The sequence below is a fragment of the Opisthorchis viverrini genome (assembly GCF_000715545.1).
Source record: "Opisthorchis viverrini unplaced genomic scaffold opera_v5_167, whole genome shotgun sequence".
Lineage (NCBI taxonomy): Eukaryota > Metazoa > Platyhelminthes > Trematoda > Opisthorchiida > Opisthorchiidae > Opisthorchis > Opisthorchis viverrini.
Window position 1 is genome coordinate 409,072 of NW_008751825.1, and position 27,799 is coordinate 436,870.

At 45.3% G+C, this 27,799-nt stretch overlaps 1 protein-coding gene across 1 annotated transcript; it reads left to right on the top strand.

Moving 5' to 3' along the window:
* Positions 1 to 1,364: 1,364 nt before the first annotated feature.
* T265_07383 (hypothetical protein) lies at positions 1,365 to 14,740 on the top strand (the record flags this gene model as incomplete). The annotated part of the gene is made up of 2 exons (XM_009172887.1): positions 1,365 to 1,471; positions 14,500 to 14,740. The coding sequence occupies 2 exons, from the start codon at positions 1,365 to 1,367 to the stop codon at positions 14,738 to 14,740; spliced, it is 348 nt and encodes a 115-aa protein (XP_009171151.1).
* Between the last annotated feature and the right edge of the window lie 13,059 nt (positions 14,741 to 27,799).

The window sequence follows — 27,799 nt, forward strand, 5'->3', positions numbered from 1 at the left end:
TGCCAAGCTCTATTCACTCTATGGCGTCGGCGGTGGTGCTGGTTCAGGCCTTGCGGTAACAAATGTGCAAGCAGAGTCCTCCTCATCTCCAAAAATCAGGAACGCGCTCTCTATGGGTAGTTAGAATATCCCTACTCTGTTTCACATGGGAACCTGGAGTTTCATCGTACGCAGTCTCCTAGATTACCAGACTTGCAGTACATGCCTTGCGGAGAAACGATTCTCTATTTTGGTTCAAAACATATCAAATTACAAATGATGGGGCTACCCTGGTGGCTGTACCAAGCAGTCCAAAGGATAAATTAAGCTTGCACCATGTAGTTCTTGCTTTTGCCAGATGCGTCCAAGACACCTTGATATCATGAGAGCAAATGTCATTTAGAATCACTACTGCTTGTTTTAGAAGTTCTCCATTGAACTGTTATAGCCGTCTACGCCAATAATTATTCATCAAGGACGACGTCTACGATTGGTTATAAAGAGTGGCCAACCGTACATTCAACCGCTATATGACGACGGTCGCTGGTGGCTAGAACGTGAAGTGAGAACGCTGGAACATGGAGTTTCAAACGACTCCACTAGTCATTTTTGAGAAAGTCGGTGTTGTATCGTGGGTGGCCGTCTATTAGTTACGCATGCACTGAGCCTGCCAGACCACGCGATAGGGAGAAGACAGAGAACCCCAGACGCGGCTGTATTGTCAGGACAAGACATACAGAGCGTCTGCGTAAATATATAGGATGACTAAATGCCCAAATATGGTCGTTCACTTGTTCGCTCCGTACAGCCAATGGCGGTGTCCCGGTCGTGAACACTCACAGGCCCACTTCGCTCGTCGTATGTTGCTAAGCCGTGTTTGGTGAGAGCCACCAACTCACCTACTTTCCGGACCTGTCGTACCGATGGTGACCTTGGGGATGCGTCACTCTGCGCATGTGCTTTTTTTCCATGTCTGGGCGCGTCCGGACAGTCGGGTTAGGATAGCACTGCAGAAATGGTGTCCGATAGACTTGTGATGTCTAACACTTTTTCAGAATCCAAGGCTGCACCAAGTCATCTGGCATTTCAGTGGTGGTTGCACTGTTTCCCAAATCGACTACTTCCTGGTAGAATCTCATGGGCGTTGTCTGTCAAGGACTGTGGGTCCCACCATGGGGCAGAGACCGAGAGTGGATGCGGTGCGTGCAAAGTTCAAACTTCACCTTGGTGTCCGAGAGGAATGTATTGACCACTGGTCATGGGTGGCTTCTACCTTGGAGACAGCTACAAATCTTGATTACTATTCACACCCTTTCCGACTGTTTCTGTGCCCTTCAGTCCGGCAATGAGGTTGGAAAAGTGAACTTTGAGATGCTGGTCAAATAATGACGACTGAAGAGGCAAACGGAACACTCAATCGTCGCTCCACCGACGAAGTGCCCACCAAACACAAACTACCCAGTGTGCACCAATCGCAATGCTCCTGGCCAAGGTGAATTAACCAGGACTGACTACTGAATAACAAAAAGTCTGCAAAAAAAGCTGTCTCACAGTGAGAGTCCACAAATGCTGCTGCCAAAAGTCATCAAACGTTTTGCCAAACTGTTTCATCGGATGTCCCAGCTGATTCCGCTATCGTAGAATAGTGTGTGTAGATAAACAGGGCTTACGAAAATACAACACGGTGTCGCCTCGGAGCTAACATGCGAAGGACGTGAAATCGAAGTTCCCTGTACTTAAAAAATGGTGACAGAGAAGTGTGTGTGGGAAAGACATGGGTATCACAGTCAAGTTTCCTGCGCCACCTCAGAGAAGCGACAGAGTCTCACCTCAGACCGAACAAGGGAGGCCTCTTGGTGACAACAGGTTCTGTTGGCTAACTATTCACACTAAGCGGGGTTTGGAACACCATCTAGGGCTTCTGTAATGCAACACCGTTCATCGCTTCTTTGTGAGGGGATAATGATCTTTGAATCCCAGGGTTCCTCTATCGTGAACCAATGAGTGGGCTGTCGCACCGATCTGGAGGACACCGCTTGGAGCTACTTTGTTCCTCAGTTCTTGATGGATTCGCCTGAACAGTGAACCACTCGAGCGATTTTCCAGCCCACAAGTTTGTTATCACAATTTAATGGAAATATTCAGCTTCTAAACACACGACTAGATACAAACATCCGTTGGTAATGGCAAGGGAAACCGAAAGAGTTCCCGCACTTTATACAAATCAGCTATGGCTTTAGAGTAGTCACTAGGCAATGCTTTGAAGTCGGACGTGAGGTCCCATGTTACGCTGTGCCTTAAGCGCCTATTGATGACTGTATTGATGATACATGTCATCTGTTAGAAGGAGACCTAAGTCAGCATTCTGATTAGTCCATTTGGGTTTCTTCCAGTAATTAGGTCCCTCTAGGTATAAACGGATTTCCATGCGATTCTTGTTTGGTTTCTTCTAGTGACCTCTCAGATATAATATGAAGAGTTATCTTTCTGGATCCCAGTACAGTAATGAAGGCTGCTCCCATGAGGCTATCCTGAATGATAGGGCAGACAACTGGGTGCTGTTATTGGATAAAATAAAGTTATTCTTGCTACATCTAAGTTCGTAATCACGGCTGCAGTGACTGCAAGCTGGCCTTAAGCGTTCCTGTTCGGAACACCTCTTGAAACTCTTGCTAGTTACGATGTAGACAATAATCACAATGGTACGATTGAGCTTATGTGTCCAATGCCCCCCTCGGGGGCAGTTTTACTCGTCTGCAATGTTGCAGTCATTCCTGCAACGGAACACTGTGGCTTTTTGAGACTATTTTGTGTGTGTGGAATATTGTCTTGCGCAACTAAGAGCGCAAGGAAAGTCTAAATTAATTTTGCTATAGATTGTTCCAGTATTGCGATACAAAGTTTGCTCACCTCAAAAATTTCACATGAAAACGCAGGCGTTCATTATCATACGTTTTGATCCTTTTGACGTATTTTAAGGTTGGGTTTTTGCTGGTGATAAAGGAAGCTCCCATATGCTATAGTCTGTTCTTTGGGGGCTTCATACGGTGTCCCATGTGTATTTCACCAGTTTCAGCTTTTCATCATCTACTGAAAAAAGTCGAACATTGCGATAGCGACCTAGTTAATCGTCGATGCAGACGTCTCCATCCAACCAAGACCATTTTGGCTGTTCCAGTGACTGACCCTTGGCCGAGCGGTTACTGCCTTCCGTACACAGAGTGCAATCTGGTGTGACGTGTTTGAAATTTTTTCGTATTTTGTCCAACCCATCCTCAGAGTGTTCAAAAGGAAAAAAAACTGCAAATCGATGTGGTGCGTCTCTGATGCAACTCATAAAACAGCTTATTTCTGTTCTACTCCTTATTTCATCTTGCCTTTCGTACAGTTATAGGCGTTGGACTGATGTGAAGAGAAATGTCCCAAACTGACGTAAGTTAGCATGCAACATTTCTGTCAGCAACCCATCAGAGTTGGAGTAATAATGAGGGATACTTCTTTACGTAGGTTAGGAATAGAGGACTTCATAAGTGCGTTCAATTGGCTTACCAACATACACTGAATGACACTGCTTCTTATCCAAGGGAAAAGCAACTCGAACCAGGAAGTCACTTAGACTACTCATGAGTAACTAGCACCATGAAAATTAACTTTCCCGCACTAATCCGCATTACAGTTTTCGTTCCGTGAATTGCTATAAATTCATGTTTCTGTGCCCATGGGATTTCTGTCTGTCTCTAAAGCCATGGTGAAGTGGTAAAATATTGTTTATTTTCTGATCAGGCTGAACACGCTAAGCCGCGCTTAGCCAATCATCTCGCTTCGCCATCCACCATAGCACAACTTGCACTCTCTCGGACTTACGGTGATATGGTTTGCAGTGCCAGACGGAATCCATGAAACTGTAGTGTGACCTTCAAATGTTTGGCCGTAAAAGCAGGAATTTCAAAAATAGGGATATCCAGTGAGGTGATGCTGCTGTGCTAGTGAAACGCCGAGGTAAAAGGACCTCTTCTTCATCATCATCCTCAGTATCAGATCGACAGCTGCGTCTCTGGAGTGGCCAAAAATGATAACTTGTCAATCTGGACTACTTTTATCTCGTCAAATAACTTTGAGAATTCATGCAGCCGTATAGTATATACTGTCTTGAACTTTGCGTAATTCATGCCATCTGCCACAAAGCGGCATCAGGAGATAAAAGTCGCGCAAATTCACCGAAACTCAATTCTATACCTCATAGTCATGTAGCGGTATGTCAAGATGCGCTGTTCAGGGCTATTCAAATTTCGATACCAACTTGATTGGTCTGCGTCAGTTATATCCATTTGATGGATTTGTTCTACCCGTTATTGATTGATTCGCATGTTCGTTCTCGAAAGTCGATTGGGCGAAAACCACACGTTGCCTAACTTATCTTGTGCGTGGAGTTTTTCCAGTGTATTGTGTCAATCCCTCTCCATGTTTCCCATAAACGGACCGTCAGATTGCTAACCTATCACTGTACACTACAGTCCCTGGATTCATGGTTTCTACCATTGCATATTTCTACTGTGATAGTATAGCTAACAAGGTCACACTTCGCAAGCGGGTTAAGGTAAATGCGTTCTTATCTGCCAGCAATCATTTTCCTTATATTCTAATGTCTAACTTCACCCGCATGGGTTGTTTGTTCTTACGTTGTGTAGCACATTCAACTGAAGAGTGCCATGAACGATGAATTCAGTTGAGTCTCTCATGAAAATCAAATTGGTTTGCTAATGAGTGTATTAGTCGATCTGTGTTCAATCAGAACATGAGGTTGATGGAAACTCGAGCACTTATTGCAACTAAATGTGAAATTTGGTTTACTTCACTGTGTCAACTTAGACTATTCTCAACCCAAAGCATTTCACCCATGGTGTGCCGATGAATGCCCAACCCAGGCACACCAAAGCTGCCATCCACTATCCTTCTGTAGACAAACTGCGTGACCCTCTGGGTCGCGACATGTGTATAGCCTGATATCTGGCTTGATTTCCTGGCTTGCCTCAATAGACCGAGACAGATGTGTGACAATGGTTAAATTACTGATTTATGACAATACAGTTAAACTAAGACAAACACTGTTGTCCTGTCTCTTCACCGGTGATTGTTGTGCGAAACGCGCCTCGATACCTGAAGCTGGTGCATCCACTGTCCTTCCATTTCAACACGATGTTTTTTGCTCTAGTGTTCTCATCACACTGTTTCAATTGTATGATGGGAACGAACCATAGCATGTATCAGTCACATGACGGGATATTTAGCCACGTATATCAACTTGTCGTTTCCTTCCCTAGGGGAATCACTGTGTGTGTTCAACAACCAAAGCATTTGTCGGATTTTAATTTCAGCACGTTGTTGGGATTGGCGTTTTTTTAGTTTTTTTTTCGTTGAACCATGATGGATCACATGTATGAAATTAGAGTGAGTCGGGTTTATGATGTCGTTTGTTAAATTTAGAGGGGGAGCGGGATTACTGAAGGGAAGACTTTGCTAAAGTGGATAGATAGCAGATTGTTCATTAGTCTATAAACTGATCCTCAGAAACACAGTCGAACCTTACAGATGTGCAGATGGCCCCATCGTTAGTCTCACAGTGAAAGCCTGAACCCAAGACAGATGGTCAGACAAAAGTTTGCAATAATTCTTTCGCGGTTTGGGCATGACAACTATGACCTTCCTGACTAGGATGATCGATAAATCTGGTTTGCTTTGATACACGAAGTGCAAAGTAATAAAGCCGGTCCCACAAAAATATGGTACATTCCGCGTTTACCTGTGGAAAATTGAAGCCCATCGATTCAATTTTCCCATGAAACCCCGCACTGTGCAAAAAACACGGATCTCCGAACATGGAAAACTTCGATTTAACTTCATTCGTATGTCAGTCTCTAATAGACTCTGTTGCATTTTCACGGGCACTGTTTGCCCACACAGGACACGCTGATCATCGTTCAGCAAACAACGCTATTCTTTAGGTACCACTTGTGGGTAATGCCCGTAACGACAGTGCACATTTGGACAAACCCATAGGTTAGAATGACAGATGATGGCTATCGGCTTGACGGAAGTCATTGGTGAGGATCGAATTGTTCGAAAATGATGAACTTCACCATTACATCTTTACTGAGAACCATTCATTCTGCGAAGAGATTTTCACCCGACTCGTTCCCTGCATTCGGTCGCTATCAGACAGTCTTTCCTAGAAGCGGGTAAAACGGCTAATGCTGAGACTGCCTGATTACCTGCAATGACGTGGAACAGATTCAGAGCAGCTTTATTGATCTTCGGTGGTTTCAACACTAAACCTCTTAAGTTTTTTTCGAGAGGCACGGTATTCCGGTTCAGCCTTTGCAATATTTCTACCGGAAGCTTGGTATCTGTGTTTTCATCGCGTTGTACGCAATCTGGCTCAGGTTTCATCTCAGTTACTTGTATGATTTGTGCGTTACGTGTACTGGCCCCATCGTCATGTTATGCAGTTCCCAAATGGACCCTGGAGAGCGGAATATAAAAGCCACCGAAACGGTCCAGAAATGAGTGACTGACTTACAAACGCCACTCTAGCTTCGGCCTGAATGGGTGAGTGTATCGATCGATCAACAGAGCAACTCGCCTACCTTACCCCATGGCCTATAATAGTGAATCATCGACGGTAGGTTCGTGAGATGAGGTCCGACGAATCCGTTTAATCTGAATGCATTTGCACATGTGCGCGGCCTACTGTGGGATTTCTGACACCAGGACTAGCTGTTTGGAATCGCAAATGCGTCTCAGGCTTCAGCAAATTAGTTCGTCTGCTGAAGTACGATTGATAAATGAGGCAGTCTGAAATACAATACGATTAGCTAGGTAACCTGAACGGTGGATGCTTGAGTGGAGGTCTGAACCCATAGGTCGGTCGAATATACTCGACTTGGGTTGAAAAAGCATGTCTGGAATACGCACTACGTTGGAGGCAGCCGAACTGGTCATCAATCACAATGTTTCACACACTGTTACAGTATGGCAGTCGTGATACTTTCCGACTGTCAGCCGTTTAATTTACGGCATTCATCGATATGCAAATGGATCTTACTGTAAGCATCAGTGTGCTCCTTCTTGTAGAGTGACGAATATGATGCACAGCCGTCCCGGAAACTGAAGAACGGACACCGATTTTCTCCTGATGAAACATATCCTGAGTTGTGTCAGGACGCGCCCAAACATGGAAAAAACACATGTGCAGAGGATGACGCATCCCCAAGGTCACCATCGTTAAGACACGTCCAGAAAGCAGGTGCGTTGGCGGAGCCCACCAAACACGACTAAGCAACATAAGACCAGCGGAGTGGGACTGAAGCTGTTCACGACCGGAACACCGTCATTGGCTGCACAGAACGAACAAGTAAACGACCGTATTTGGCCCTGTAGTCATCCTATATATATATTTATGCAGAAGATCTGTATGTTTTGCCCTGACAATGCAGCCGTCTCCAGGGTTATCCGTCTTCTTATCGCGTAGTCTGGCAGGCTCAGTGCAAGCGTGACCAATAGACGGCCACCCACTATACAAACAGTGATAGGGCTACATGTTTTGTTCGTTAATCAGTGGATGCGTTGGCGCCTAATGATGCACTATATAGGGTACCCCACATCTCGACTTCTTTGAAAAAAGTATGAAAGCTACCCTCCTTTGACGGAACACATAGCACTACGGTTAATTATTGGGTTTCTTAATATAGGCCACATCGTCACCACCGATGACTATACCGCCATCTTTTGTCTGATATGAGACTTATGACAGGAAATAGACCATTGTGGGAGGAGTGCGCAATAACCGCAAGAGAACGTAAATTAAAAAAAAACCCAGCAAACATGAGAGCATCTGTTTTGGGAGCTGGGCTGATAAATAACCATTGGACCGAGGACAACAAGTACATTTTTGTTGTCTAGAAGACTTCAAGATCACCCAAGGGACCTTATATCTTCGGCCATCTGCTTTTGTAATAAGGATGCCAGTGTTCCCTAACAGTATGGTAAAGTATGTTAGCACTGGCCGAGTTCAAAGTTTGGATAACCGTCGATGATATTGGTGGTAAACAATTCGTGATTCATGGAGAAAAATACGCATAAGAATCCTGAAAAGTCATCGACAACCCACAATCGGTTTCGCCCTTCTTGGTGCTCATTAGACAGGTATAGTCGCCCAGTACTCGTCAACCGTATGTTCGATTTAATCCAAACTGCACGAAGTTCATTTAATCAAAGTTCTTCTACTTATGCGTACGTAGTTACGGAGAAATGCTCGCAAAGCTGCAACGAGACGATAAGTTGCTTTTCCTGTGGGATTTCAGTCTGTGTGACGTGCCGTTCAAAGATGACCTCCTAAAACTTGAATATTTTCATGTATAGATTACTTTGACACATCACAGATATTTCACAATATCTGATACAGTGATACCAGCATTTTTGCAACACCCAATCACTAGTACACCAGTTTTATCAGGTCAATCAACTGCGCTGTCTCTAGCCTCTGTTTCATAGCTCAATGAATTGATTGGCTGGTATGGTTGTCTGCGTTCAGTTGTTCAAAGCAATTTTAACTGGTCAGAAGTGAGGGGATTTTGAAACAACTGTTTATCCACTAAGTGATGAGCTCGATCAAGACGGAATGTTCTTGTCTAATATGGCCCGGTTAAGCTCAAATAACAGCCAAAGAAGGCCGATTTATGAGGGTACAGTTTATCTGTTGAAAGAACCATAGACATGAACATGGTTACGGCAGCTTTAGCTATGATGCCAAAGTAAGCGAATGTAGTGCATATGCTAAAAAGTTCCCTTCTGCGTTTTTGACAGTGAATCAACGTTCCGTACCTGTATGCAGAAAGTTGAAGCTTTTCTGAACTACGATAATTCTACTGGTTTTATTGACGTAGGCATTTACTGGATTTCCTACGATCGGAAGAGAGTGGAGTCGACGGATTCAAATACGCACCGACGCGACATCGTTTTCATCAAACAGCTNTTAGAGAGGTGAAGGATCACGATCAAGCAAACTTACCGTAATCGGTTTAACCATTAGTTTTATGCGGTAACATTATGTGGCTCATGTTGCTGGTGATCAATGAAAAGGTTCATGTCACAGAGTGTTGACCGAAAAAAGTTTCAAATGTGGCTTATTCAATGACTCGCAAAGTTCACCTACAGGTAATATGAGCGAAAAGACTCTTGTGGTTGGGCTAGGCGCAGTGACATCCCCCTGACTGTACTGATGCTCTGTGTATTTTGGGAGATGAAGAGCCTCCTGAAGGAAACTACTCACAGGGTTGCTGAAAACTCTTTGACAGCCCACGACCAGTTTCGCCCTTCTTGGGGCTCATCAGGTAGGCGCAGTCCCCGAGTTTTCGTCAACCTTATAGTCTACATGAACCCAGAGCTCGAAAAATACACTCATTTGCATATCATCTAGGTTTATTACGAGACATTCAGCTGGGTTCCAGGTCTCCCGTCAATACCACATCCACATTCAAATGAATGTGGTCCGCTCATTTGGTACTATTGTTTTGTGTCGTTGCTTATATCTGGTTGGTTCAAAGACAGTCATTGCCATAAAACAGGTTCTGAGTCTCACCATTATCCCGTAACTCTAAAAACGCCAAAAATTTTGGTTACATCGCTACACTTCTCTTCAGTTACGACTTCAGAAAGCAACAAGCGAGTGTAGTTGCATTAGGCATGTTGCAGTTCTTCGGAGGGAATAAAAACTGTATTTGTTCCAAACGTACACAATCACATCGCTCAGCTGACAAAAGCAATTGCCAGGTGGACAGATTTCCTACCGTCTGGCATAAACTAAAAAAAGATGGGCTAATTAGACAATGCATTGACTTAAAGGGCTCTTTGGATGTTCTTTGGACTTACTAGAACCTCTCACAAAACAAATGCAAATGATAGACACTTCCCAGCAATCTATGGATCCAGAGTGATATGCCCCGTTTTATGATGGTAACCTAGCTTCATTATATTTGCTCAGATTGTCTAAATATTTATGACGTGTCAAAACGGTTTGATTTGGAACTTTCAGTCACACTGAGGGATATTGTTTACCCCTTCGTTCGTTCTGTTCCTGGTTGGAGCTGTTCAGCATTTTCATGATTGCTGGCACGTATTTGGTCGTATTGCGAGTTTTAGAGTTTGGATGTAAACGTTTCACCACCAATCCAGATGACGTGGGTTGTTGTGTAACGAGTTGCTCAGTGACGTCAGTGAGAGTACTTTGAGCAATTGTGTGCGTATGTTTATATTCGTACTAGTCTCTGGAAATGACCCTTGTTATCGATTAGTTTTCGGGTCTGTATTGCAGACTGGTTGTAATCGAAGAAGTCTTCGATCTTACCTTCTTTGTTTCACCTCTAATTGGATGAGACACGTCAGTGATGAATCTGAACAAGCGATCACCCCCCATTTTACCGACTGACTACAGCCAAAGATTAAAATAAACTGGTTTCAGGATGTTCATTCAGATTGTTGTCGACAGTTGAAATCACCAAACATGTGTCACTGAATTTATCGTCCAACCAGGTACCTCCCTGTAGGTCAGCTGATGAAATACCAAGTTGATGCTTCCCCCCGGGGACAAAGCTGTTGTGTCTCGTGGGGTTAAGCATATTCCTGTCGGATTTTCCATGGATCGGAACCGGTTTGTGACCTCGGTTGGATTGATTACTTCTGGCACAACACAGTAAGCCTAAGTTTTCTCAGGGGTCGTTATCACTTTCAAAGTAACTTGGATACCTGAAGATGGTTGTTCTAATGTTCTAACTGCGCTGGTCTTCAGTGGCGAGAACAAACCGTACTGTGTGTGCCAGTTTGATGAGTCGATGTTAGGTTACGCGTTCTAGTGTACGAGCTTTTTATTCTCTAGGAGAGTCACTGTGCATATTCAGCGACCCAGACACATGTAAGAAATTCATTTCACTTGTCTCTCATACAGTAAAGCCATTCAAATAGGGAGACCACTTTTGGGGACATACTCGGATTCCCTCATGTATTACCAGTGTCAGTCCTATAACATTAGATTTCAGTTAATCGAAAAACGGACATCTCCAGAGCAGCTGATCCGCTCAAGTGGAAAGTGGGTTGCACGGTGTTCGATTCTTTTGACTTAAAGTATCCCGTTATTAATTTGTACTTGCACAGTTGTAGGCTACTAGGTTCAGGTTCTCGAAGACAGCTTAACGAGCAACTAATTAAGCAAGCTCCGAACCAATTCACTTTTTCCCGGGTCGTTGCTATCGGGTTGTCACTTTTGGGTCTGTTTTCTTAAGTGCTATTCAGGTGGAACAATCCTCGTGTTCTCGAACCGTGTACAGCTTGGGCACAGACAGAACATGAGGGTGGTGGAAACTCGGAGACTGCGCCTATTTGATGATCTTCAAGCAGGGTGGATCCGGTGGTAGGTTGTCGAAGAGATTTCAGCAATCTTATGAGTAGCGTTCTACCAAGAATGTAAAGAATTAAATAAACTGTTGATAGCGTGGCGCCTTGAAAAAGCTCATTCAAAAGTATATCTCTTTGTTTAGAAGTCAACGTGACTTGTTCACCGAAAAGTTGTGCGCCTCTGTTGTCTTTGGGCCGCGAAGTGCACCGAACAGAAAGTCACTGAGTGAACAAAGCAACCGACCAGCAGATGTTTGATGTCACAGGCTTTGTCTGATGAAGAATCCTCATGTCCGTCGGAACCTTTGGTCGTACCCCAAAAATAGAATGTATATGCCAACTACGAGAAAGATTATCGGTTTCTGGTTTGACAGTGGTGTTACCAGATCATTTGGCATGTGCAGGGTTTTCGGAATTTTTCAACAGTAACTTTAGTTAGTTTTCTGGTCAAAATGCAAGGTTTGTGGCCATCGCAGATATATGAAACTGGCGAGTGTATATCATGCGCCACCACAATCTCGTGGTCAAAATTATCTCGCAAAACAGTTCATGTCAGTTTCTTGAATAACGCTGAGGAATCATGCTCACATCACTGCTAAAATTGTGCGAAAATATCCGAAAATTGACGTACTATCCATAACATGGTTATGTAAACTTAGTCTCAAAGCCCAAAACAATTACACGGAAATCTGAAATGAATGTCACGACCTGCATTTGGGGTGTAATTCAAAACGTAGTATGTTCAGCATCCATAGATTCGAAAAACGAAGTGGAGTACGAACCAGTAGCTGTTGGATATGCACGTTATTACATTACACTTGGAAATACGAACAACTGTTTTCGATATAGTCATGACTGGCAAACACAGTTGAATATTTGCGTAAAAGTAGTCTAGGCGGTAAATAGTACGATAAAAAGGCGTTATTTATGTCACTCAACGGGGATCGATTCAAAACCGTGGCTGATCAGGTTGGTGGGATCACGTGACAATATTGGTTCGTGTAATCAGATGAAAACCGCCTCTGCTGTTGCAAGCGCGTTTTATCTGACAGACTTGGAACGACCTGTTGGCACTCTAGCTGAAGGACTCAGCCGGAGTGATCCGGTGATTTGCATCAATCAAATCCATACTGATTGATTGATCCATACTGGTACTCGTCACACGTTTCGCCTGTTCGGTTCCGCCGTGTGACGACGTGTGCTCAGCAATTTGATACCAATGATTAAAAACTAACAATTAGATAGCATTCCCATGCTCTCACTCAATATTAATTTACAATGTTCAATCGCTGATACAGTCTGACCGGTAAGCCACACTGGCCAAAGTGATGGACAGACTAAATAGGTGCAGTTGTCTGTTCGAGACTAAGTCTCAGCATTTCAGCGTTGTAGTCTTACTTACCCACTCGTTGGGCACTCATGACCATCTTTACTGTCTTCGTCTACCTGGAATTCCTGATGGTCGCCGGTCACGGCGGGCTTGGTGGTAGACTTACTACTCTCTTCTTGTCAACCGGATCCTGATTGCACTAGTTAGGCCTCGAAAATGAGCTCAGATCCGACGGAAACTTGCTGACCACACACCAACCGAGAGTCATTCAGTTTTACTGAAGCAAGAATCTTGTCAACGCTGCCATATGAGTGGGATACATGAGTAAGCTAGAATGATTCTACGGGGCTGCGACGACAGGGAAATCTTTCCCGGTAGTGTGCAGACAGACTATTCCTTTGAAGTAGCAGTGTTACTTGATGCTGCCCATATTCTACACAGCAAATGTTACAAGTAGACGGTGTGGCTGTGTACAAGGAAGTAGATCGCTTTGAAACACGGAAACACTGTCCGTGTACAAAGAATTTCGTCCCTGTTGGGTGAGGTGTCGACTTGCCTCACTTGGTACCACCGAAGATGGAACGCGCTCGCAAGCCAATCGTTGAAGATCATGATGGCGTACAAATCGCCTTACTTCCGGAAATTTTTCCGTATATATCTTTATAAGCCACGCATCAACAAATCTAACAGAGTACAATTACCAACCTTCACAAATACAAGCCCAGTACAAACGGTAGGCCAAGAAGTGTAAACATCAACTCAAGTCCGGTCGTCTTCTGCGTTAAGGTACAAAAACTCTCAAAAATTAGCTTACGTGGATTCCAAACAGGAAAGCGCCAAGACATCCACTACTTTCGGGTGTGTGGTTTAAAAGATCAGACTATTTTACCGCGATTACGAATAAAACAGCGCTCATTCGGGCATATGATCGATATTAATCGGCCTAATACGCCGTGATTTCCAATTTAGAGGCTGAGTCTTTCTTATGCATCATTCTGTTACATGTTTGTTGATGTCAGCTAGCTCCTGCGTTGCATTGAATCACCAAGAGCAACAACAGCGTGGTACACGACGACAATGAAAAGATAGTTTCAGAGCTACAAAGCCGAATAGCTTTCATTTGACCTTTAAGATTCAGAGGGCATCGCATTTGCTGTTAAGGATGAGGTAAATCGGCGAGCTTTGCATCAGCCCTTATACTACGCGCACGGTATGGTTAACGCTTACACATCTACGGACATACATAAATCCATGTCTTCCCCAAAATCTCAGCAAGGCTGCAAAAAGCTGGAAGTCTTGCTGTGAAAGCTTCCACTCCGAAAGCAAAATTAGCTTCAGATTTTAGGAACAATCCTTTGCTTACACTGTTCACAAAAGAACGCATTCAGTTGTTCCCAACTGGTTACACAAGGAATCACGCGGCACTTCCCCAAGGGGATTCACACAGATTTCCGGTCACTGACTATATTTGAATAGTTCACTGCAGGCCTTCTATGGCAGTGTAACGATAACCTGTGATTTAAAATCAGGGGCCTCAAGGGTTGTTTCGGATATCCACCAAATGTCTCAGTACACAGCTCTCTATGCGCTCTTAAGTCCTGACGTTAGTCTGACGTTAGTGTGCTAAGAACTGGTCATTTTCAATTGGAATTTCGTTAAACCAATCTGTGCATTTCGGTTTTATAACAAAGGGTGGCTTAACTAAGGAGACAAAATCTAACTTGACTGTGGCCCGCCTTTTAAAGTTGTCACGATTTGAAGAAGAATGCAGCAATATGTATTGTCGAGTATAAAGGCCGTATTAATCGACCATCCGCGCAAACGTTTAAACTGCTTCCGGAAGTGGCCGCGATCGTGTACTTTGGATGGAGAATCGATCGTTGTGTATACGTCAAAGTGGTCACGAAAGAACAGTGTGGGAGTACAACGGAAAAGCACTCAACACCACAGACTAAACTCAGAGGCGAGGCTGGCCGTATTGCATAGATATCTGAGCGCTGCTGGTACCATTATCCAGAGGATCAATGAGTACAACTCTCATGCCCGGTAACACAAACGGACATATTCTGCCTCGCACTGTATCTGTCGTTCTGATCTCGAGTTTAAACAAGTACACCATGAAGTGTCCAGTGGTCAGGGTCGGAATAATAGATGTGTTACGATGGACGTGCTTGTGTACCACAATGTGTCGAAAGATTTGTAACTCCGGTGAGTTTATTGGTTGTTGGTCAGGTGGCTATTGACCTATTCGCTAAGCTTGTCAATTAACATGCAAACGTTCGCAAATTAACCGTCAAGATTGGGGGACAGATCAACAAACAAGTTTTTTTGTGCTTTAAGGTTCATAATTTAAAAGTGCAGTTTGTCTGATGTGATGATGTCGTGCAGGATCCTTCGTGAAATAGCCGATCGAATTAGACAATTTTATGCCTGCTCGGATTACGCAACCCACCGGACAAGTGCAGTTTCCGTCTTGCAGTCCTACTGACATGAAATGATTGTGAAAGGGAACTGTCACCTCGGTTAAGACTGACGCTCAAGTGTGACATCAAGTTTATCATTCATAATCACATGGTGTGGGCATAGGTAGATAGCTGAATAGCAGAACCACAATGATGTTGCGTTAGCCAGAGGAGTAACTTAATGAAGGCTTGTCAGTGAAATTCAACCCTCCGCTTCGAGACCTATGGAGCTGCCCACCACCTACACTCCTGTGTGACGTCATCAGACAAACCGGCACGCCAAACTCGAATGACTGAATGACAGTGGTCACCACAAGAGCCTTGAGGGTGCGCAATTCGACTGCTGTGGCACTCATGAAAGCCGCGTTTCAACACTATGTGGTTTCTAAAATCCGCCGTTGAATTTTCACACCGATACGCAGGCCAACCATGCTCGATCATCACATAAAAATGACTCCGAACGCTATCGCGCTTTGCCGTGGTATTTGATATGGCTCTTGCACTATATGACTGCACCTTGACGGTGTAAGGAGTGGGTGAGGCCCCTAGTCCTTTACCTTCATTTTGTCTGTGAAAGGTGTCACTTTGTATCACCTACGAAAAGGGTTGGTAAACGTCACAAACGGAGAGCAGGCCAGATCATGTAACAGTGGTACTGTGTTGGAATGTTCACTGGAATGATCGCACTCACTGACAGCAATACCAGACGAGAATACCAGTGCTTCACTGATGTACGATTATATCAGCTTATTTGAATAAAGCATCGTGATGGAAGGAAAAATTTGACAGGGAGGGATATCTAGTCTTCCAGAAACGTTCGAGGTGCTTACATCTCCAACAATCAGCCAGATGACCTGACAGCATGAACACCGCTGCCACCGGTTGGCCACTATACTGACCAATGTTTCCGGCCAAGCCCAGGACGGGATACATGAACAACATCAGCGGCCGCCAATTCCCTCTGGCATGTTATATATTTTGTCCACTAAATTTCAGCCACTCCGAATTAGGCACGGAAAACGACATCTTCCGGTAAAAACTAGCCCGGCATGTGTGGTACACGTCCCGAAGACCTTAACTTGCAGGGCTGAGTGAGTACATGGTACAATAAAGACCTGATCAGGTCATCCCAAATTTGCTGGTTTCCGCCGAATTCAGCTGGAGTTCTGAAACATGGAGGTGTCCCATGTTCTCCTCTGAATTAGTCAAATCTCAACAATGCAGTCCGCAATGTAGTCCGATACACCATGTAGGTGATTTCCCCATGCAGATGCGGTTGTGAGTGAAGGAGAGTGGCCCTGATTCCATCGGAGGTAGGACAAGCCCCTTATGGTTCATCACCTTAATTCCTTTGGATTCGGATGCCGGGTTTGGCTTTTTTCAAGCAGACAAGACACGAGAACATTGGAAATCCGACCTTCATCTCAAGGTCTCGCATACCGCAAACATCGTTCCAGTGTTTTGCGACAATCGATGTGTCATTTAAACTGCGGCATATTCTGTCATCTTCATGTACTCCAGTTATATTCTTGAAAGCAACCCTCACTTCCCTAATTTCAACGTTTCCCACCTCCAAACGTCACCCTTGTCCAGTTTGGTTTCAAAGCTGGTGTTTATACTTGAGTTCAGTTTCTCAAAGGTGGCCCGATATTTCGATCGTTGTACCTTCGGCTTTCAAACCTTGTGGTTCATTCGTTTGTAGGCGAACAAGAGTTGTGGCTGCCTCTGTTAAATCCCGAATGGTTCTGACCCAAATGTCTATAATTTAATTAGTGAATCGATCGAACATCTTTTATAACTGGCATCGACGCAGGTAGTCGTGCACTGGGGATTTCCCAACCTCTCTATGATCCCTCACAGCTCATCCACTTTCGAGCTGGTAACAAGACCACACACAATCTTGACCATTTTCTCACCCCAAGTCCCAACCAGTTAAACTTTTCCTGTGTCTCTCATCTTGTTTCTGTTGACCATCGTGCCATGTCATGATTTAATCTTACCAGTTTCTCTCCACCGATATGCACCTGACGCGGTGTATTCTAGAATTCCTCACCGACAAGCCAGGAGGGTCAGACTGGCCATATCACTGCTCCGCGTAACCTTGAGAAATGTATCGTCATTCCCAGACAACTTGAGCTCGTGAAGAATGCCTCGTTATTCCTCACTGTTTCAAGTCTAGCAGTTCCTCTTCTCTTGGACAGCCTATTTGTGTGAGCCTCCGGACAGTGAAGAAACAGAATCGCTCACTGGATGATTGGCGACTCGTCCTTCTCAATTCTAAGGTTCTGCCGCCCTGCTTTTTGAAGTAGACACCCCTGTCTTTGTTAATAGTGAGATTGAGTGAAGCTAATGGATTTGTGCTGAAAAGCAGAGAAGCAATGCATGGCTGTTTCATTCTTATTGGTAGTGCGCACCCCACGAAACTTAAGGAAGTTTCGAACCCACGACCTCACAGATAATGGTTTGAACACTTGAACTTTGTGTCACGGGTGGCCGATCACCATTGTGATTAACTCGCACTTAGACGGGATACAGCGCCACTGACCCTTCAGTCACGGAAACCACATCACGTGGTCATGTATAGACTGGCCTCTCGAGTAACGACTTGTCAGATGGAAGTTTAATTCATCTATAAATAGCTCAGGAGAAATATAATTCACCTGAAGAGTGAGACTTCCATATGAGTAGTCGTCACTCAAGGGGCCATCAATACATGACCACGTGATGTGGATTAAAGGGTAATCGATGCAACGTCCAAAGTGCGAGCTTATCACACTCCTGACGAACCGAACGGTCAAGTGTTCAAACTACTAGCCGGAAGGCTGCAGATCCTAAAAACCCTAGAGTTTCGTGGGATGCACACTGCTGATGATTCCAATATATATAACAGTGTAACGAGATGAATCACAAGGTCAGTCGTTGGCTGCGGCTAATCAAACTGGCAACCGACAAGTTTGTCTAAATATGGGAGGCTGACGCGCTCGTTGTGTGCTATTTCCGCCTGCTGGGTCCCGTATTCTGGTGTGTGCATAGTCATTCAGCCGCTCCCGACGTTCTCGAACCGTTGAGCTGCTGTGTGAGGCCATGCCACAATACATCTTGATGGCAGAACTCCCGAATCCATCTCTATTCAATTCCGGCGTTTTTCCGCTGGTACTTTCAGCCGAGTTAATCCCTTCGGCATTGACCGATTTGCCCGAAACCAACGGTATCCGGTATACCATTCGTAGTGGCTCGTTGACATGACTGAGACTTCACCAAAATCGCCTTATTTTAAATGCCACCGTGCTGTTTCCTGCATTGGTCCAGCGTTCTCCTGGTCTGCTGTGGTCTTTGATTCGTATCAAATCACTATGAAACGCTCCACAACTTCGAGTGCCTCTCCCTGGAATGCAAGTGGAGTGTTTAGTGACTCCGTGTCCACGAGCATGACCTTACATTTTGTGGGTCAGTTCATTCAAAAACACCTGCACCTTGTCCTCTTCGAAGGCGAGAACAAAATCGTCTACACGTTGTAGATGGACAAGGTTTTCGTCACAGGCTATTTGAACACTGGGGTTTTGCAGACCTTCTAGCGTTCGTCTCAGTATCTCATCGATCACGAAAGGAAACAGGAATAGAGAGTGGGCTCCCCTGAAGGACAGCGCTTTGGGTACGGAGGCCTTTGGAGAGCTCTCCGTACGTATGGCTTTGTTGTAGCACCTGGCGGAGTGTGACGATGTGGTCAACGCAAATACTACCAGGCCGGAACCCCGCTTGCTGCTCTCAAGTCAGTGTCTCGCGAATCAGCATAGGGCGACCAAGCCTCGGTATAACCGGGGGGGCTGACCCCCCTGTGCTTACCACACTCACTTTTGTCTGGGACAGATTCCTTCCTCATATGCAGGCAAACGGATCAGACAAGCGCTAAGTGAGGAATTCACCCCCGTCTTTGAACGATGCGGGTGGAAGGTCATCCGGTCCAGAGGCTCGGTGGCGCTTGAGAAAACATATGCAGTCGTAAACCTCTTGGCTGTAGGGGGTTCCAGGTTAACCATCCATGGATCTACGTCAACTGTGGGCTCCAGGTGAGTGACAGCTGGTAGCCACGATAACTGTTATTCGAAGCAATTAGCCCACCAGTCGGAGCGTTCCTCTTTATTCAAGATGGTCAATCCTGTCAGATCCTTGATGGTTTCGCTCACAGGTTTCTGGAGACTGGTCGTGCGGATCAACTGTGATAATACTTGGGCATTACCGGTTTTCTGGACCCCTTCCGTTTACTTAGCTTGCTGTGTCCACCAGACTTTACGCTCACTTTCGCTTGACCTCTGATAATTCGTCACGTTATGTTCGGGACCAACAGGGATAGTTCTCCGAGATTTAAGCAGTGCCACTGTTTGGTCTTATAACCAGTGCTTGAGTGAGCTGGTAGCGCCGTACCACAAGCAAAACTCCCAACACTGTGCAAAGATATGGTGATCTCGTCCCAGTATGAATTCACATCTGACAGTGGAGCATTTGGAAGAGACTCCAGAAGACGATCCTAGTAAATTCGTCTAACATCTGTATCTGCCAGTCTTTCAGTTGCTAGGCAATTTTACCGTACCTTACGCGGTCCTTTACACCGTAAAGTCAAACTCCAGAAACTTTCGCAACCTTCTGACCATCTGAATCACGAATTGACCGCAGCTGGTCGCAGTAGCGTGTCATCAGCAAGTCAACACTGCGGTTAAGTGTTGCACACATAAAATTATATCGGTAGTATCCGAACAAACAAGGGGAGGTTTGGGAAATCTGTAATGGATGTATGCAATGGTTCTAAAAGTTCACCCAAAAAAGTAGTTGCGGTGTGCGATTTGCTGTTAAACGGGCATTCTATTTCAGTATTGTATGAAAAGTGACGTTATGTATTACGAAATCCTGAAGTTTGATCTGAAGAAAAATGCGGAGTCCACCAAACCGGTGCGACGATTGATCTACGAGAGCTGCACGGTTGCGCGGAATCATTGTCCGATATGTTGTCGGTATGTGGTGAAAGCTACAGATGTGAAAAAGTCGATTGCTCGCCGAAGTTGCGCGTTTATTTGCATGTGATAAACACTGTGATGAGTCACTTGATTTGCTAACTACGAATTCAAATTAGAGGCATGCTTAAGCTGAAATCCAATGAGGTAGGTTTCAAGCTCATTGTTCTTCGCCTGCAAGCAAGTAATACTCCAATAAAATTCAGGTGCCTCGAGATTTTTCAAAAACGAATGTCTGGATTAAGCTTTATTCAATTATTACAAGGAGTGGATAAACCAAAAAGGGAGGGACTTCTGTCCTTCACATCAGGCCATTCTGATCGGGTTCAAAGATTAATCCCACTACAACTAGTCGCGTTTTGCTTGCGGTCGGCCTAGCTCGATCCCAAAAAGTGACCTCGTCCATTCTAGTTTAAGCTTGCTTCCCAACGTTGAAGAATCATGTGAAACCCGGTTTGTAAGGGTCAGGCAGTTATATTATAACCCCGAGAATGTCCGAAAATGAAGCCTATTCCTTAACAGTGATTATTCAACCTCGGACGCAAAGTCATGAGGTGATGTAAATTTCATACAACTTGTCCGGGAAACGCTAAGACCATGAGGATGTTTAAGAAACCAACACTGGTGCAAGCACGAATGATATGGATGCGTATGCAGGGGAATAGTTCGCAAAAACGAGCAAGCAAATTGGCTTAGGACTAGGGATTATTGGTGGCCGAAGCGGATCTCGACCTAAGCGATGCATGAAATGCACGATGTTGAAAGGGACTTCGGCATATGCACCCGGAGTCTCTGATGACCGGTGGGCCCATGTGAGAAATTTATGCTCCAGCCTTCACACAGAAATATCAGTCCATTCTTATACTGCATGAGAATTATTTTCCAAAAAAAAAACGGTTTGAGAGTGCCCAGGGAGTGAGAATGCAATATAAAGTTGCAAGTGTCGGGGAAAAACAGCAAGCATTCGGTGTAAAGTGAAAACTTGCTGCTTGAAAAAAGACAAGACAGTTTAACGAGTAAACCAAGAAGCTGGGAAGAAAAAGACGTATTCGCTCGTCGACCCAATCTGATGGTCAATAGGCTCGTGAAAAGATTATAGGCTCCTTAGTTGTTAGATAAATTTGGTGGATATTCTCACAGATCGTGCTCTTCCAAAAAAAGGCCCTAATTGTGAACTATAATCGCCTGACCCCAGACATCGTTCAAATGGTGAAATTGGGAAATGGGAGTTAATTCGGATAGTATGTGACAATGTGAACGCAATCATAAAACGAGCAGCTCCACTGAAATCGTCTCAGTAAGTAGCACTTCTCAGCTAGATAAGCTGCCCCCAATGGCCTGGTTAAGATTTGAACCGCGGGATTGTACCAGATTACAAAAAAATACCGTACTGAAACACGTAAAAATATGCATTTGGTTTTCCGATGCGGACAAAACTGGCCCTTTTTTCCTGAGTTTATGAAAAAACGATCTGCGATACCTTCAATGAGTCAATTGCGCCACTAAGTTGGTGAACGCCATTTTACACCTGTCGTAGTTCTAGCTACTGGCATTTTACATCGCCATGATATTTTCTGTTCTTTCTGAGCTTGCAACGAACTAGAAAATGGTGCTTTAATGAATGGACGAGCGTGGCCTGCTCCGAATGAGTAGGAACTCAGTTATGTACGACTTCGTTACAAACATGCTGAAATCGACTGCCGCCTATCATGTTACAGAGGCACCAACGATCGAAAAACGATGCAAGTTGAAAAAGTTGACCGCACCTTAATATTAGGTGTATTGATATCATCCGTGATATCGAAACTACGAGCTGTGTATCTGTTCAGACCTACCAATAAATTAGTTCTCCGTGGCCTGAAGTTTCAGAGGGACATCAAAAAAACTGACAATGTCCGCACAGCACATGTTCACTACTTTTTCTCTAGAGGTTTGTACGATAGGAAGATTCACGATGGTTTGGGGTGTGCATTAAATGCCGAGGTTGACGAACAAATTTAACAAAATATGGGAAGTAGTTTTGAGTAACTTTTCGGATAGCTCATTATACACCGTTGGAAGAGCAGCAGCGAGCACAAATATGCAAAAAAAGTAGTCAGCTAGCCGGAGGAATATGACGCAACGGAACGATGCACTCCTCAGTTGATGGAAATCCTGTTCTTCTTGCTTCTATTCAATTCGGTCACATCTTTCTCTGAGGCCTGTCGCGACTACAACGCGGCTAGTCGTTGTGAATGTTGGTAAGATAATATTGTCTGCAAAACGTTGCATATGTATCAAGAGAACACTGAATTAGAAATGCTAAAATGCGACGGATGGTTTTTTGTAATAGGCTGCCTCTGCAAAACTATATGTATCAAGAGAACATTGAATTAGAAATGCTAAAATGCGACGGATGGTTTTTTGTAATAGGCTGCCTTTGCAGTTGGTTGGACTCAACCAACCACGCTGTCTGACAAGAACCACTCTGTTTCTCAGGAGTTGTTTATAAAAAGAGGTGGCTATATAGTACAAGATCTGAGCACAGTATTTTCAACGCGTATATTTGGCCTTCATGTCCTATTTACTTTGTACAACTCTAAGCGCGGTCTATATTTATGGTGTACTTATATACGTTTCCGCCCTAAGCTGCCTTCGGTCTGCCTAACCAGCATTATTCAAGGGTGTCCATGGCATGGTAAGATCGTTTCAACATATTCGGAAGCAATATTGCATTTCAGAAGGCGGGGCCAGTCGAACACCAAAGCGTTAATCAGATGTACCCTAATCAGTTATGCTGACATTGGATGTATCACGATTAGCTTCCCGAATTTCACGGCATCTCACTTCGGCACTCTCGGCCTAATCCTTTGCTATTATCTGCTGTCTTGATTTATGTCCTTTCACATCCGATTTCCGGACCACCGGAGTGACGTACCACAGACCTTAAGCCTTGTGCTAACCATCAACCCATCATCGTATTCGTTCGACTTATATGCTCAAATTGGCTCTCTTGACAACTGCTATTTTTCGAACACCGTTTGACCGGTTTTTAACACTACTCATCTGCTAAAAGGGACGGCGCTAAACACTTATTTCCAAAGATCCCCGAAAATCGCCAGGAATGTCACAAGCGGTCCTAACGAGGGAATCCTCCAAATACGACCCTCTAATTCCCAGGGCGAAGTAACTACGCGCCTTCGTTTTGTTAGAAGAAACGAATGTGTAAAAACTGCCTTACCTTCATTCCGTGCGGACTACGTTACCTTGTACTTTGACCATCAACAAGGCTAAGGATGTGTTGACGAATCTTACGGTCGATTAAGCCTTCGGAACACCCATCGCAGTCGGACTTGGGAATTTCCCAAAAGCGGTCACCCGAAAGTGCTATTCTCCTACCAGCCCCCCAGCTCTTTGGCCATTCGAGTCATGAACCCTAACCACAAAAAACCTGATGATTTGCCGAAAAGTTTGTTCCACTTGCTAGCGTCTCCCGACTTCCGCTTCAGTCTATCTTACGACCCCACACTGCCACTCACGATAACTAGGGCTGTTCGCCAATTTTTACTGCCTCTAGGCACCGGGGAGCACCTTGGACGAAACTGTGTTCTTCCAGTTTCGTTTAGATTTTGGGCTCCAGAATTCATCGTCACATTTCTTGAGACTTTCTCATCCATTTTGCTGTTTGTTCGTCCAACTTAACAATTGGGTTGCAACCCTTTCATAAGTAGTGGAGAAAGTCATCATCATCACTGTCAGCTGTAAGAACCGCGTACTTGTCGTACAGTGGTTTTGGCTGCCACAGTTTCGTTCACCGACGAAGGGGAGGTGGGGCAGATATCTGCACACTGGAGGCTGAAGCTGATAAACTGGTGCGTAAATACAGCAGTCAGTGGAGTGTCAAGTGGGGGTTGGGTTGGGAAGGGAGCTATGCATTGAAGACAACTTGGATGCATGAGTGCCATTGAGGGAGCGACCGGGGCCATGTCTGAAAATGTCTCCAGCCATTGATGTGGCCCGTCTCGGGGTCCCCATCCAGGAAGAAGGCAATGACCAGCACAGCTGAGTTTGCTGGTAACGGCTTTAATACTTCGCTGCCAAGTCATTGTTTGACCACCTCTGGCTCGTTTCCACCCTTCACGTGGTTGTGCGAAAAGGGCCCTTCGAGGAATTCGGTCGAATGGCATACGCACCACGTGGCCAAGCCAGCGCAACCTATGCGATCAGTTCATCTATCAAGGGTGAGTTATTTCTTCTGAATGCAATTCGACGTACTCCAGCACTGCTGATCCGGTGTTCCCACCAGACTCGAGCAATGCACTGAAGACATCGATGGTCAAACACTGAGTCTTCTGACGTTCTCGGCGCGCAGCGGCCAAGTTTCTGACCCACATTGTGATGTGGAGTGCACCGCAGCATTGTAAACTCGACTCTTGACAGAGAAGTCGTCACGCCTGGGCAGGTTCACAAAAGCTGCTCTGACCTTCCCGTCACGCCTGCGCAGGTTCACAAAAGCTGCTTTGACCTTCCCAATCCGGATGAAAATACCACCTCTCACGAGGCGATCGGGATTGATACTGCTGCCAAAATACTACCTAAATCATTTCAACCGCAAACGTGAGGCTAGTAGCACTTTACACTTTGCAGGTATGAAGCGCATGCCAAAACGTGAGGTAGAATTATTTGGATTTAATATTGTTTGAATTACCACAGGGTTAGATCCAAGGAGAGCTATATTGCCTGAGTACTCGATAGCTGTGAGCGGACACCCTGGGAGCACTTCGATCCCACAAACATTAGAGTCTTCCATGACCGCATCAATGACGAAATTGAAGAGCAAAGGTGAGAGATGACAGTCCTGTCGGACACCGCTTGATGTGGTGGACTCAGGTGAGAGCTGCCCGTAGACCTTCACACGGCCGCGGGAGTTGGCGTACAGCGCCTTGAGTAGGGTCAAAAATTTATGGGAGACACCTTTGGTCCACATACACCTCCATAGTGCCTGACGGTCCAGAGTCAAAAGCAGCTTTCAGATCAAGAAACACATTCATTGATGATTGCTGGAAGCAGTGTCGCTGTTCAAGAATCAGTCGAAGGGTGAAGATATGATCAATGCATTCTCTTGCAGGACGGAACCCAGCTTGGTTTTGACGTATCTGTCTCTCCCTGTGTTCAGTCAACCTTCGAAGGACAAGACCAGAGAGCACCTTCGATGCTACAGCTAATAGGCTGATACCTATTTTACACAGCGTCCGCGTAACCTTTTTCAAGATAGGGATAACAGTTGACATGCCCCATTCTGCAGGTACCTTCTCTTCGTTCTATTTAACACTAACAAGCTTTGTCAGATGGGTCGCCAGATATTCTCCCCCTTCTTTGAAGAGGCCTGGATACAGACCAGCCCGTCCTGGTGCCTTCTCACGTTTTAGCACGGATATTTCATACTGTATTTCTTCTGACGGGATATCAAGATTTGCATTCCATTTATCCGAATACCCCATCTCTACGGGCTGTGTTGCAAGAGGCCAGCTAAGCTGTTCTTCGAAGTGGTCGGTCCATTTTCCCAGTCGAGAGTGAACTGATGAGCCATCTTTTTCAATCGTATCAGATGATATAGGGCATGACTGTTTCCCGCACCTTTCGATGTCCACCATAGCTCTCGGTCTTTCCTTAGACTCTTCACTATGTGGCGTGCGCCGTCGTACTCGTTGCCTGCTAGTATGGATTTCCTGGCATCAACCATGAATAGCAGTCCCGTCGATATCCAAGGGTCGTGTGGTCGAATCGGAGAGGTCGGACAGACAGCAGTGAACGCCGCTGACATAGCTCCCTTCACATTTTGCCACACTTCATCCACATGCTAACTGCGACCACAGCTTTGGTTTACCCTGGAGAGTTGATGGGCTATCTCAGATCGGTACTGATTAGCTATGGTAGTTCTTCGAAGACAATGGACTGGCATGCTTCTTGCTAATTTGAGAGGGCCCAGAGGGAAGCAGAATTCGAGAGTGGGAGGTTCCCACGCACTCACCATTCCTAAAAGCGGTTCTTCAGCTGACCGAAACAACTATCACTCATTTCTGTGGCTCTTATTCTGTCGAAGTTCTGTAATCCAACACGGTAAAACGACTGCGGAGAGATCATCAATGATAGGAAATCGTTCTGATATAACACTTTCTGTGCATAGCTGCCCTACCACCAACAGGAGGCAGGACGGCAAGTTGCCCAATTCTACACGGGAGCAGTCGTGAAGCAGAGGTCGGGTTCCCACTACAGACTTACTGGTTGATGAGTTCGTAGCTCATCCATTGAGCTGTCTCGAGCTCAAAAATAAGTTTGGGCGTCACTGTCCCGCTAGTAACTTCTCGGAACATGTGACATATGGTCATCTACTCTGTCGCCCCGACTGAGTATGGCACGACGGCCTGACTACTGAACTGTCGATATAACGGACTAATAAATAGATGGCTCAGCTGTAACACCTTTTCAGTGCCTAGCTACCACGCCACCCAAAAGAAGCACGAGGGCTGGGATAATGCCAGGTTGCCGAAGCGTAAACAGGGAAAATCGAGAGATCGGGTTTGAACCACAGACCTTCCGGTCAGTAAATTCGCCGTCCCGCCCCGTCAATACTAGGGAAAAATCGTGACTTCGCAAATCGGATCGCATAGATTCCAACAAACCACTCGTTTTGGATTCGCCCTCTTTAGAATCTCCAGGGTCGTCACGAGTGCCGCAAGGTTCCGTCCTCTCCACCAAATCATCCCACTTATCGACTTCCTGTCGTTAGCTGCATCCGTGCTTTCGCAGGTGAGTCAACCCTCCATATTTAGAGCATTTCGAATATCTGCTTCAATTCAGATCACGCATGACACCAGTACACCGACCTTAGCAATGGTCATGCTTGGAACTCGCTGAACTTCAATGCTACCAAATCCACATATATCTCACTTCATTCACCTCCCAATCTCCACTGACTATAGCTCGATTTCTCGATCATCCGAACCCCTACCTCAGTCTATAAACGTATGCATCAATCGATAGCAGCCCGGCGACGCGCAATCCATCGAAAACTGGCCACTCTTCGCTTGACACCAAAAACTCCTATACTTCGTAACGCATAGAGGCCCCAACTCACTAGCAGGGCGCCTTAGTTCATGAGAAGTACGTACTGATGGCCTACCTAGTTTAGACGCCCAATGTGATGATAATGATGGATACCTTTTGTAACTTTCTACTGAACAGCAGTTGTACCTCAAAATAACCACATCGACATCAGCTACCAGTCATGTGGGAAATACACAGGTGCTACATACGCCCAGCCATCGTCTGCCACAGGCGGTTTTTCATTCCCAATCCATGCTGGAGGACTCAAGGACAGGCCGTCAAGCCGTATGCTGTGGGACCATCGTGCATTCCTCGCTGGAGTCCACACGTTTGTATTGTCGCTTCTTACGTAGCTGGAGGTGGTCTGTCGAGGTCTGGTCCTGCTATACTGGATTTGCAAAAAATGTGGGATTAATGTCAGTGGTGGCATCTTGCTCCGATGCGTTTATCCCGTTGTATTTCGAACGTGCGAGCATCCTTGCACACTGAAT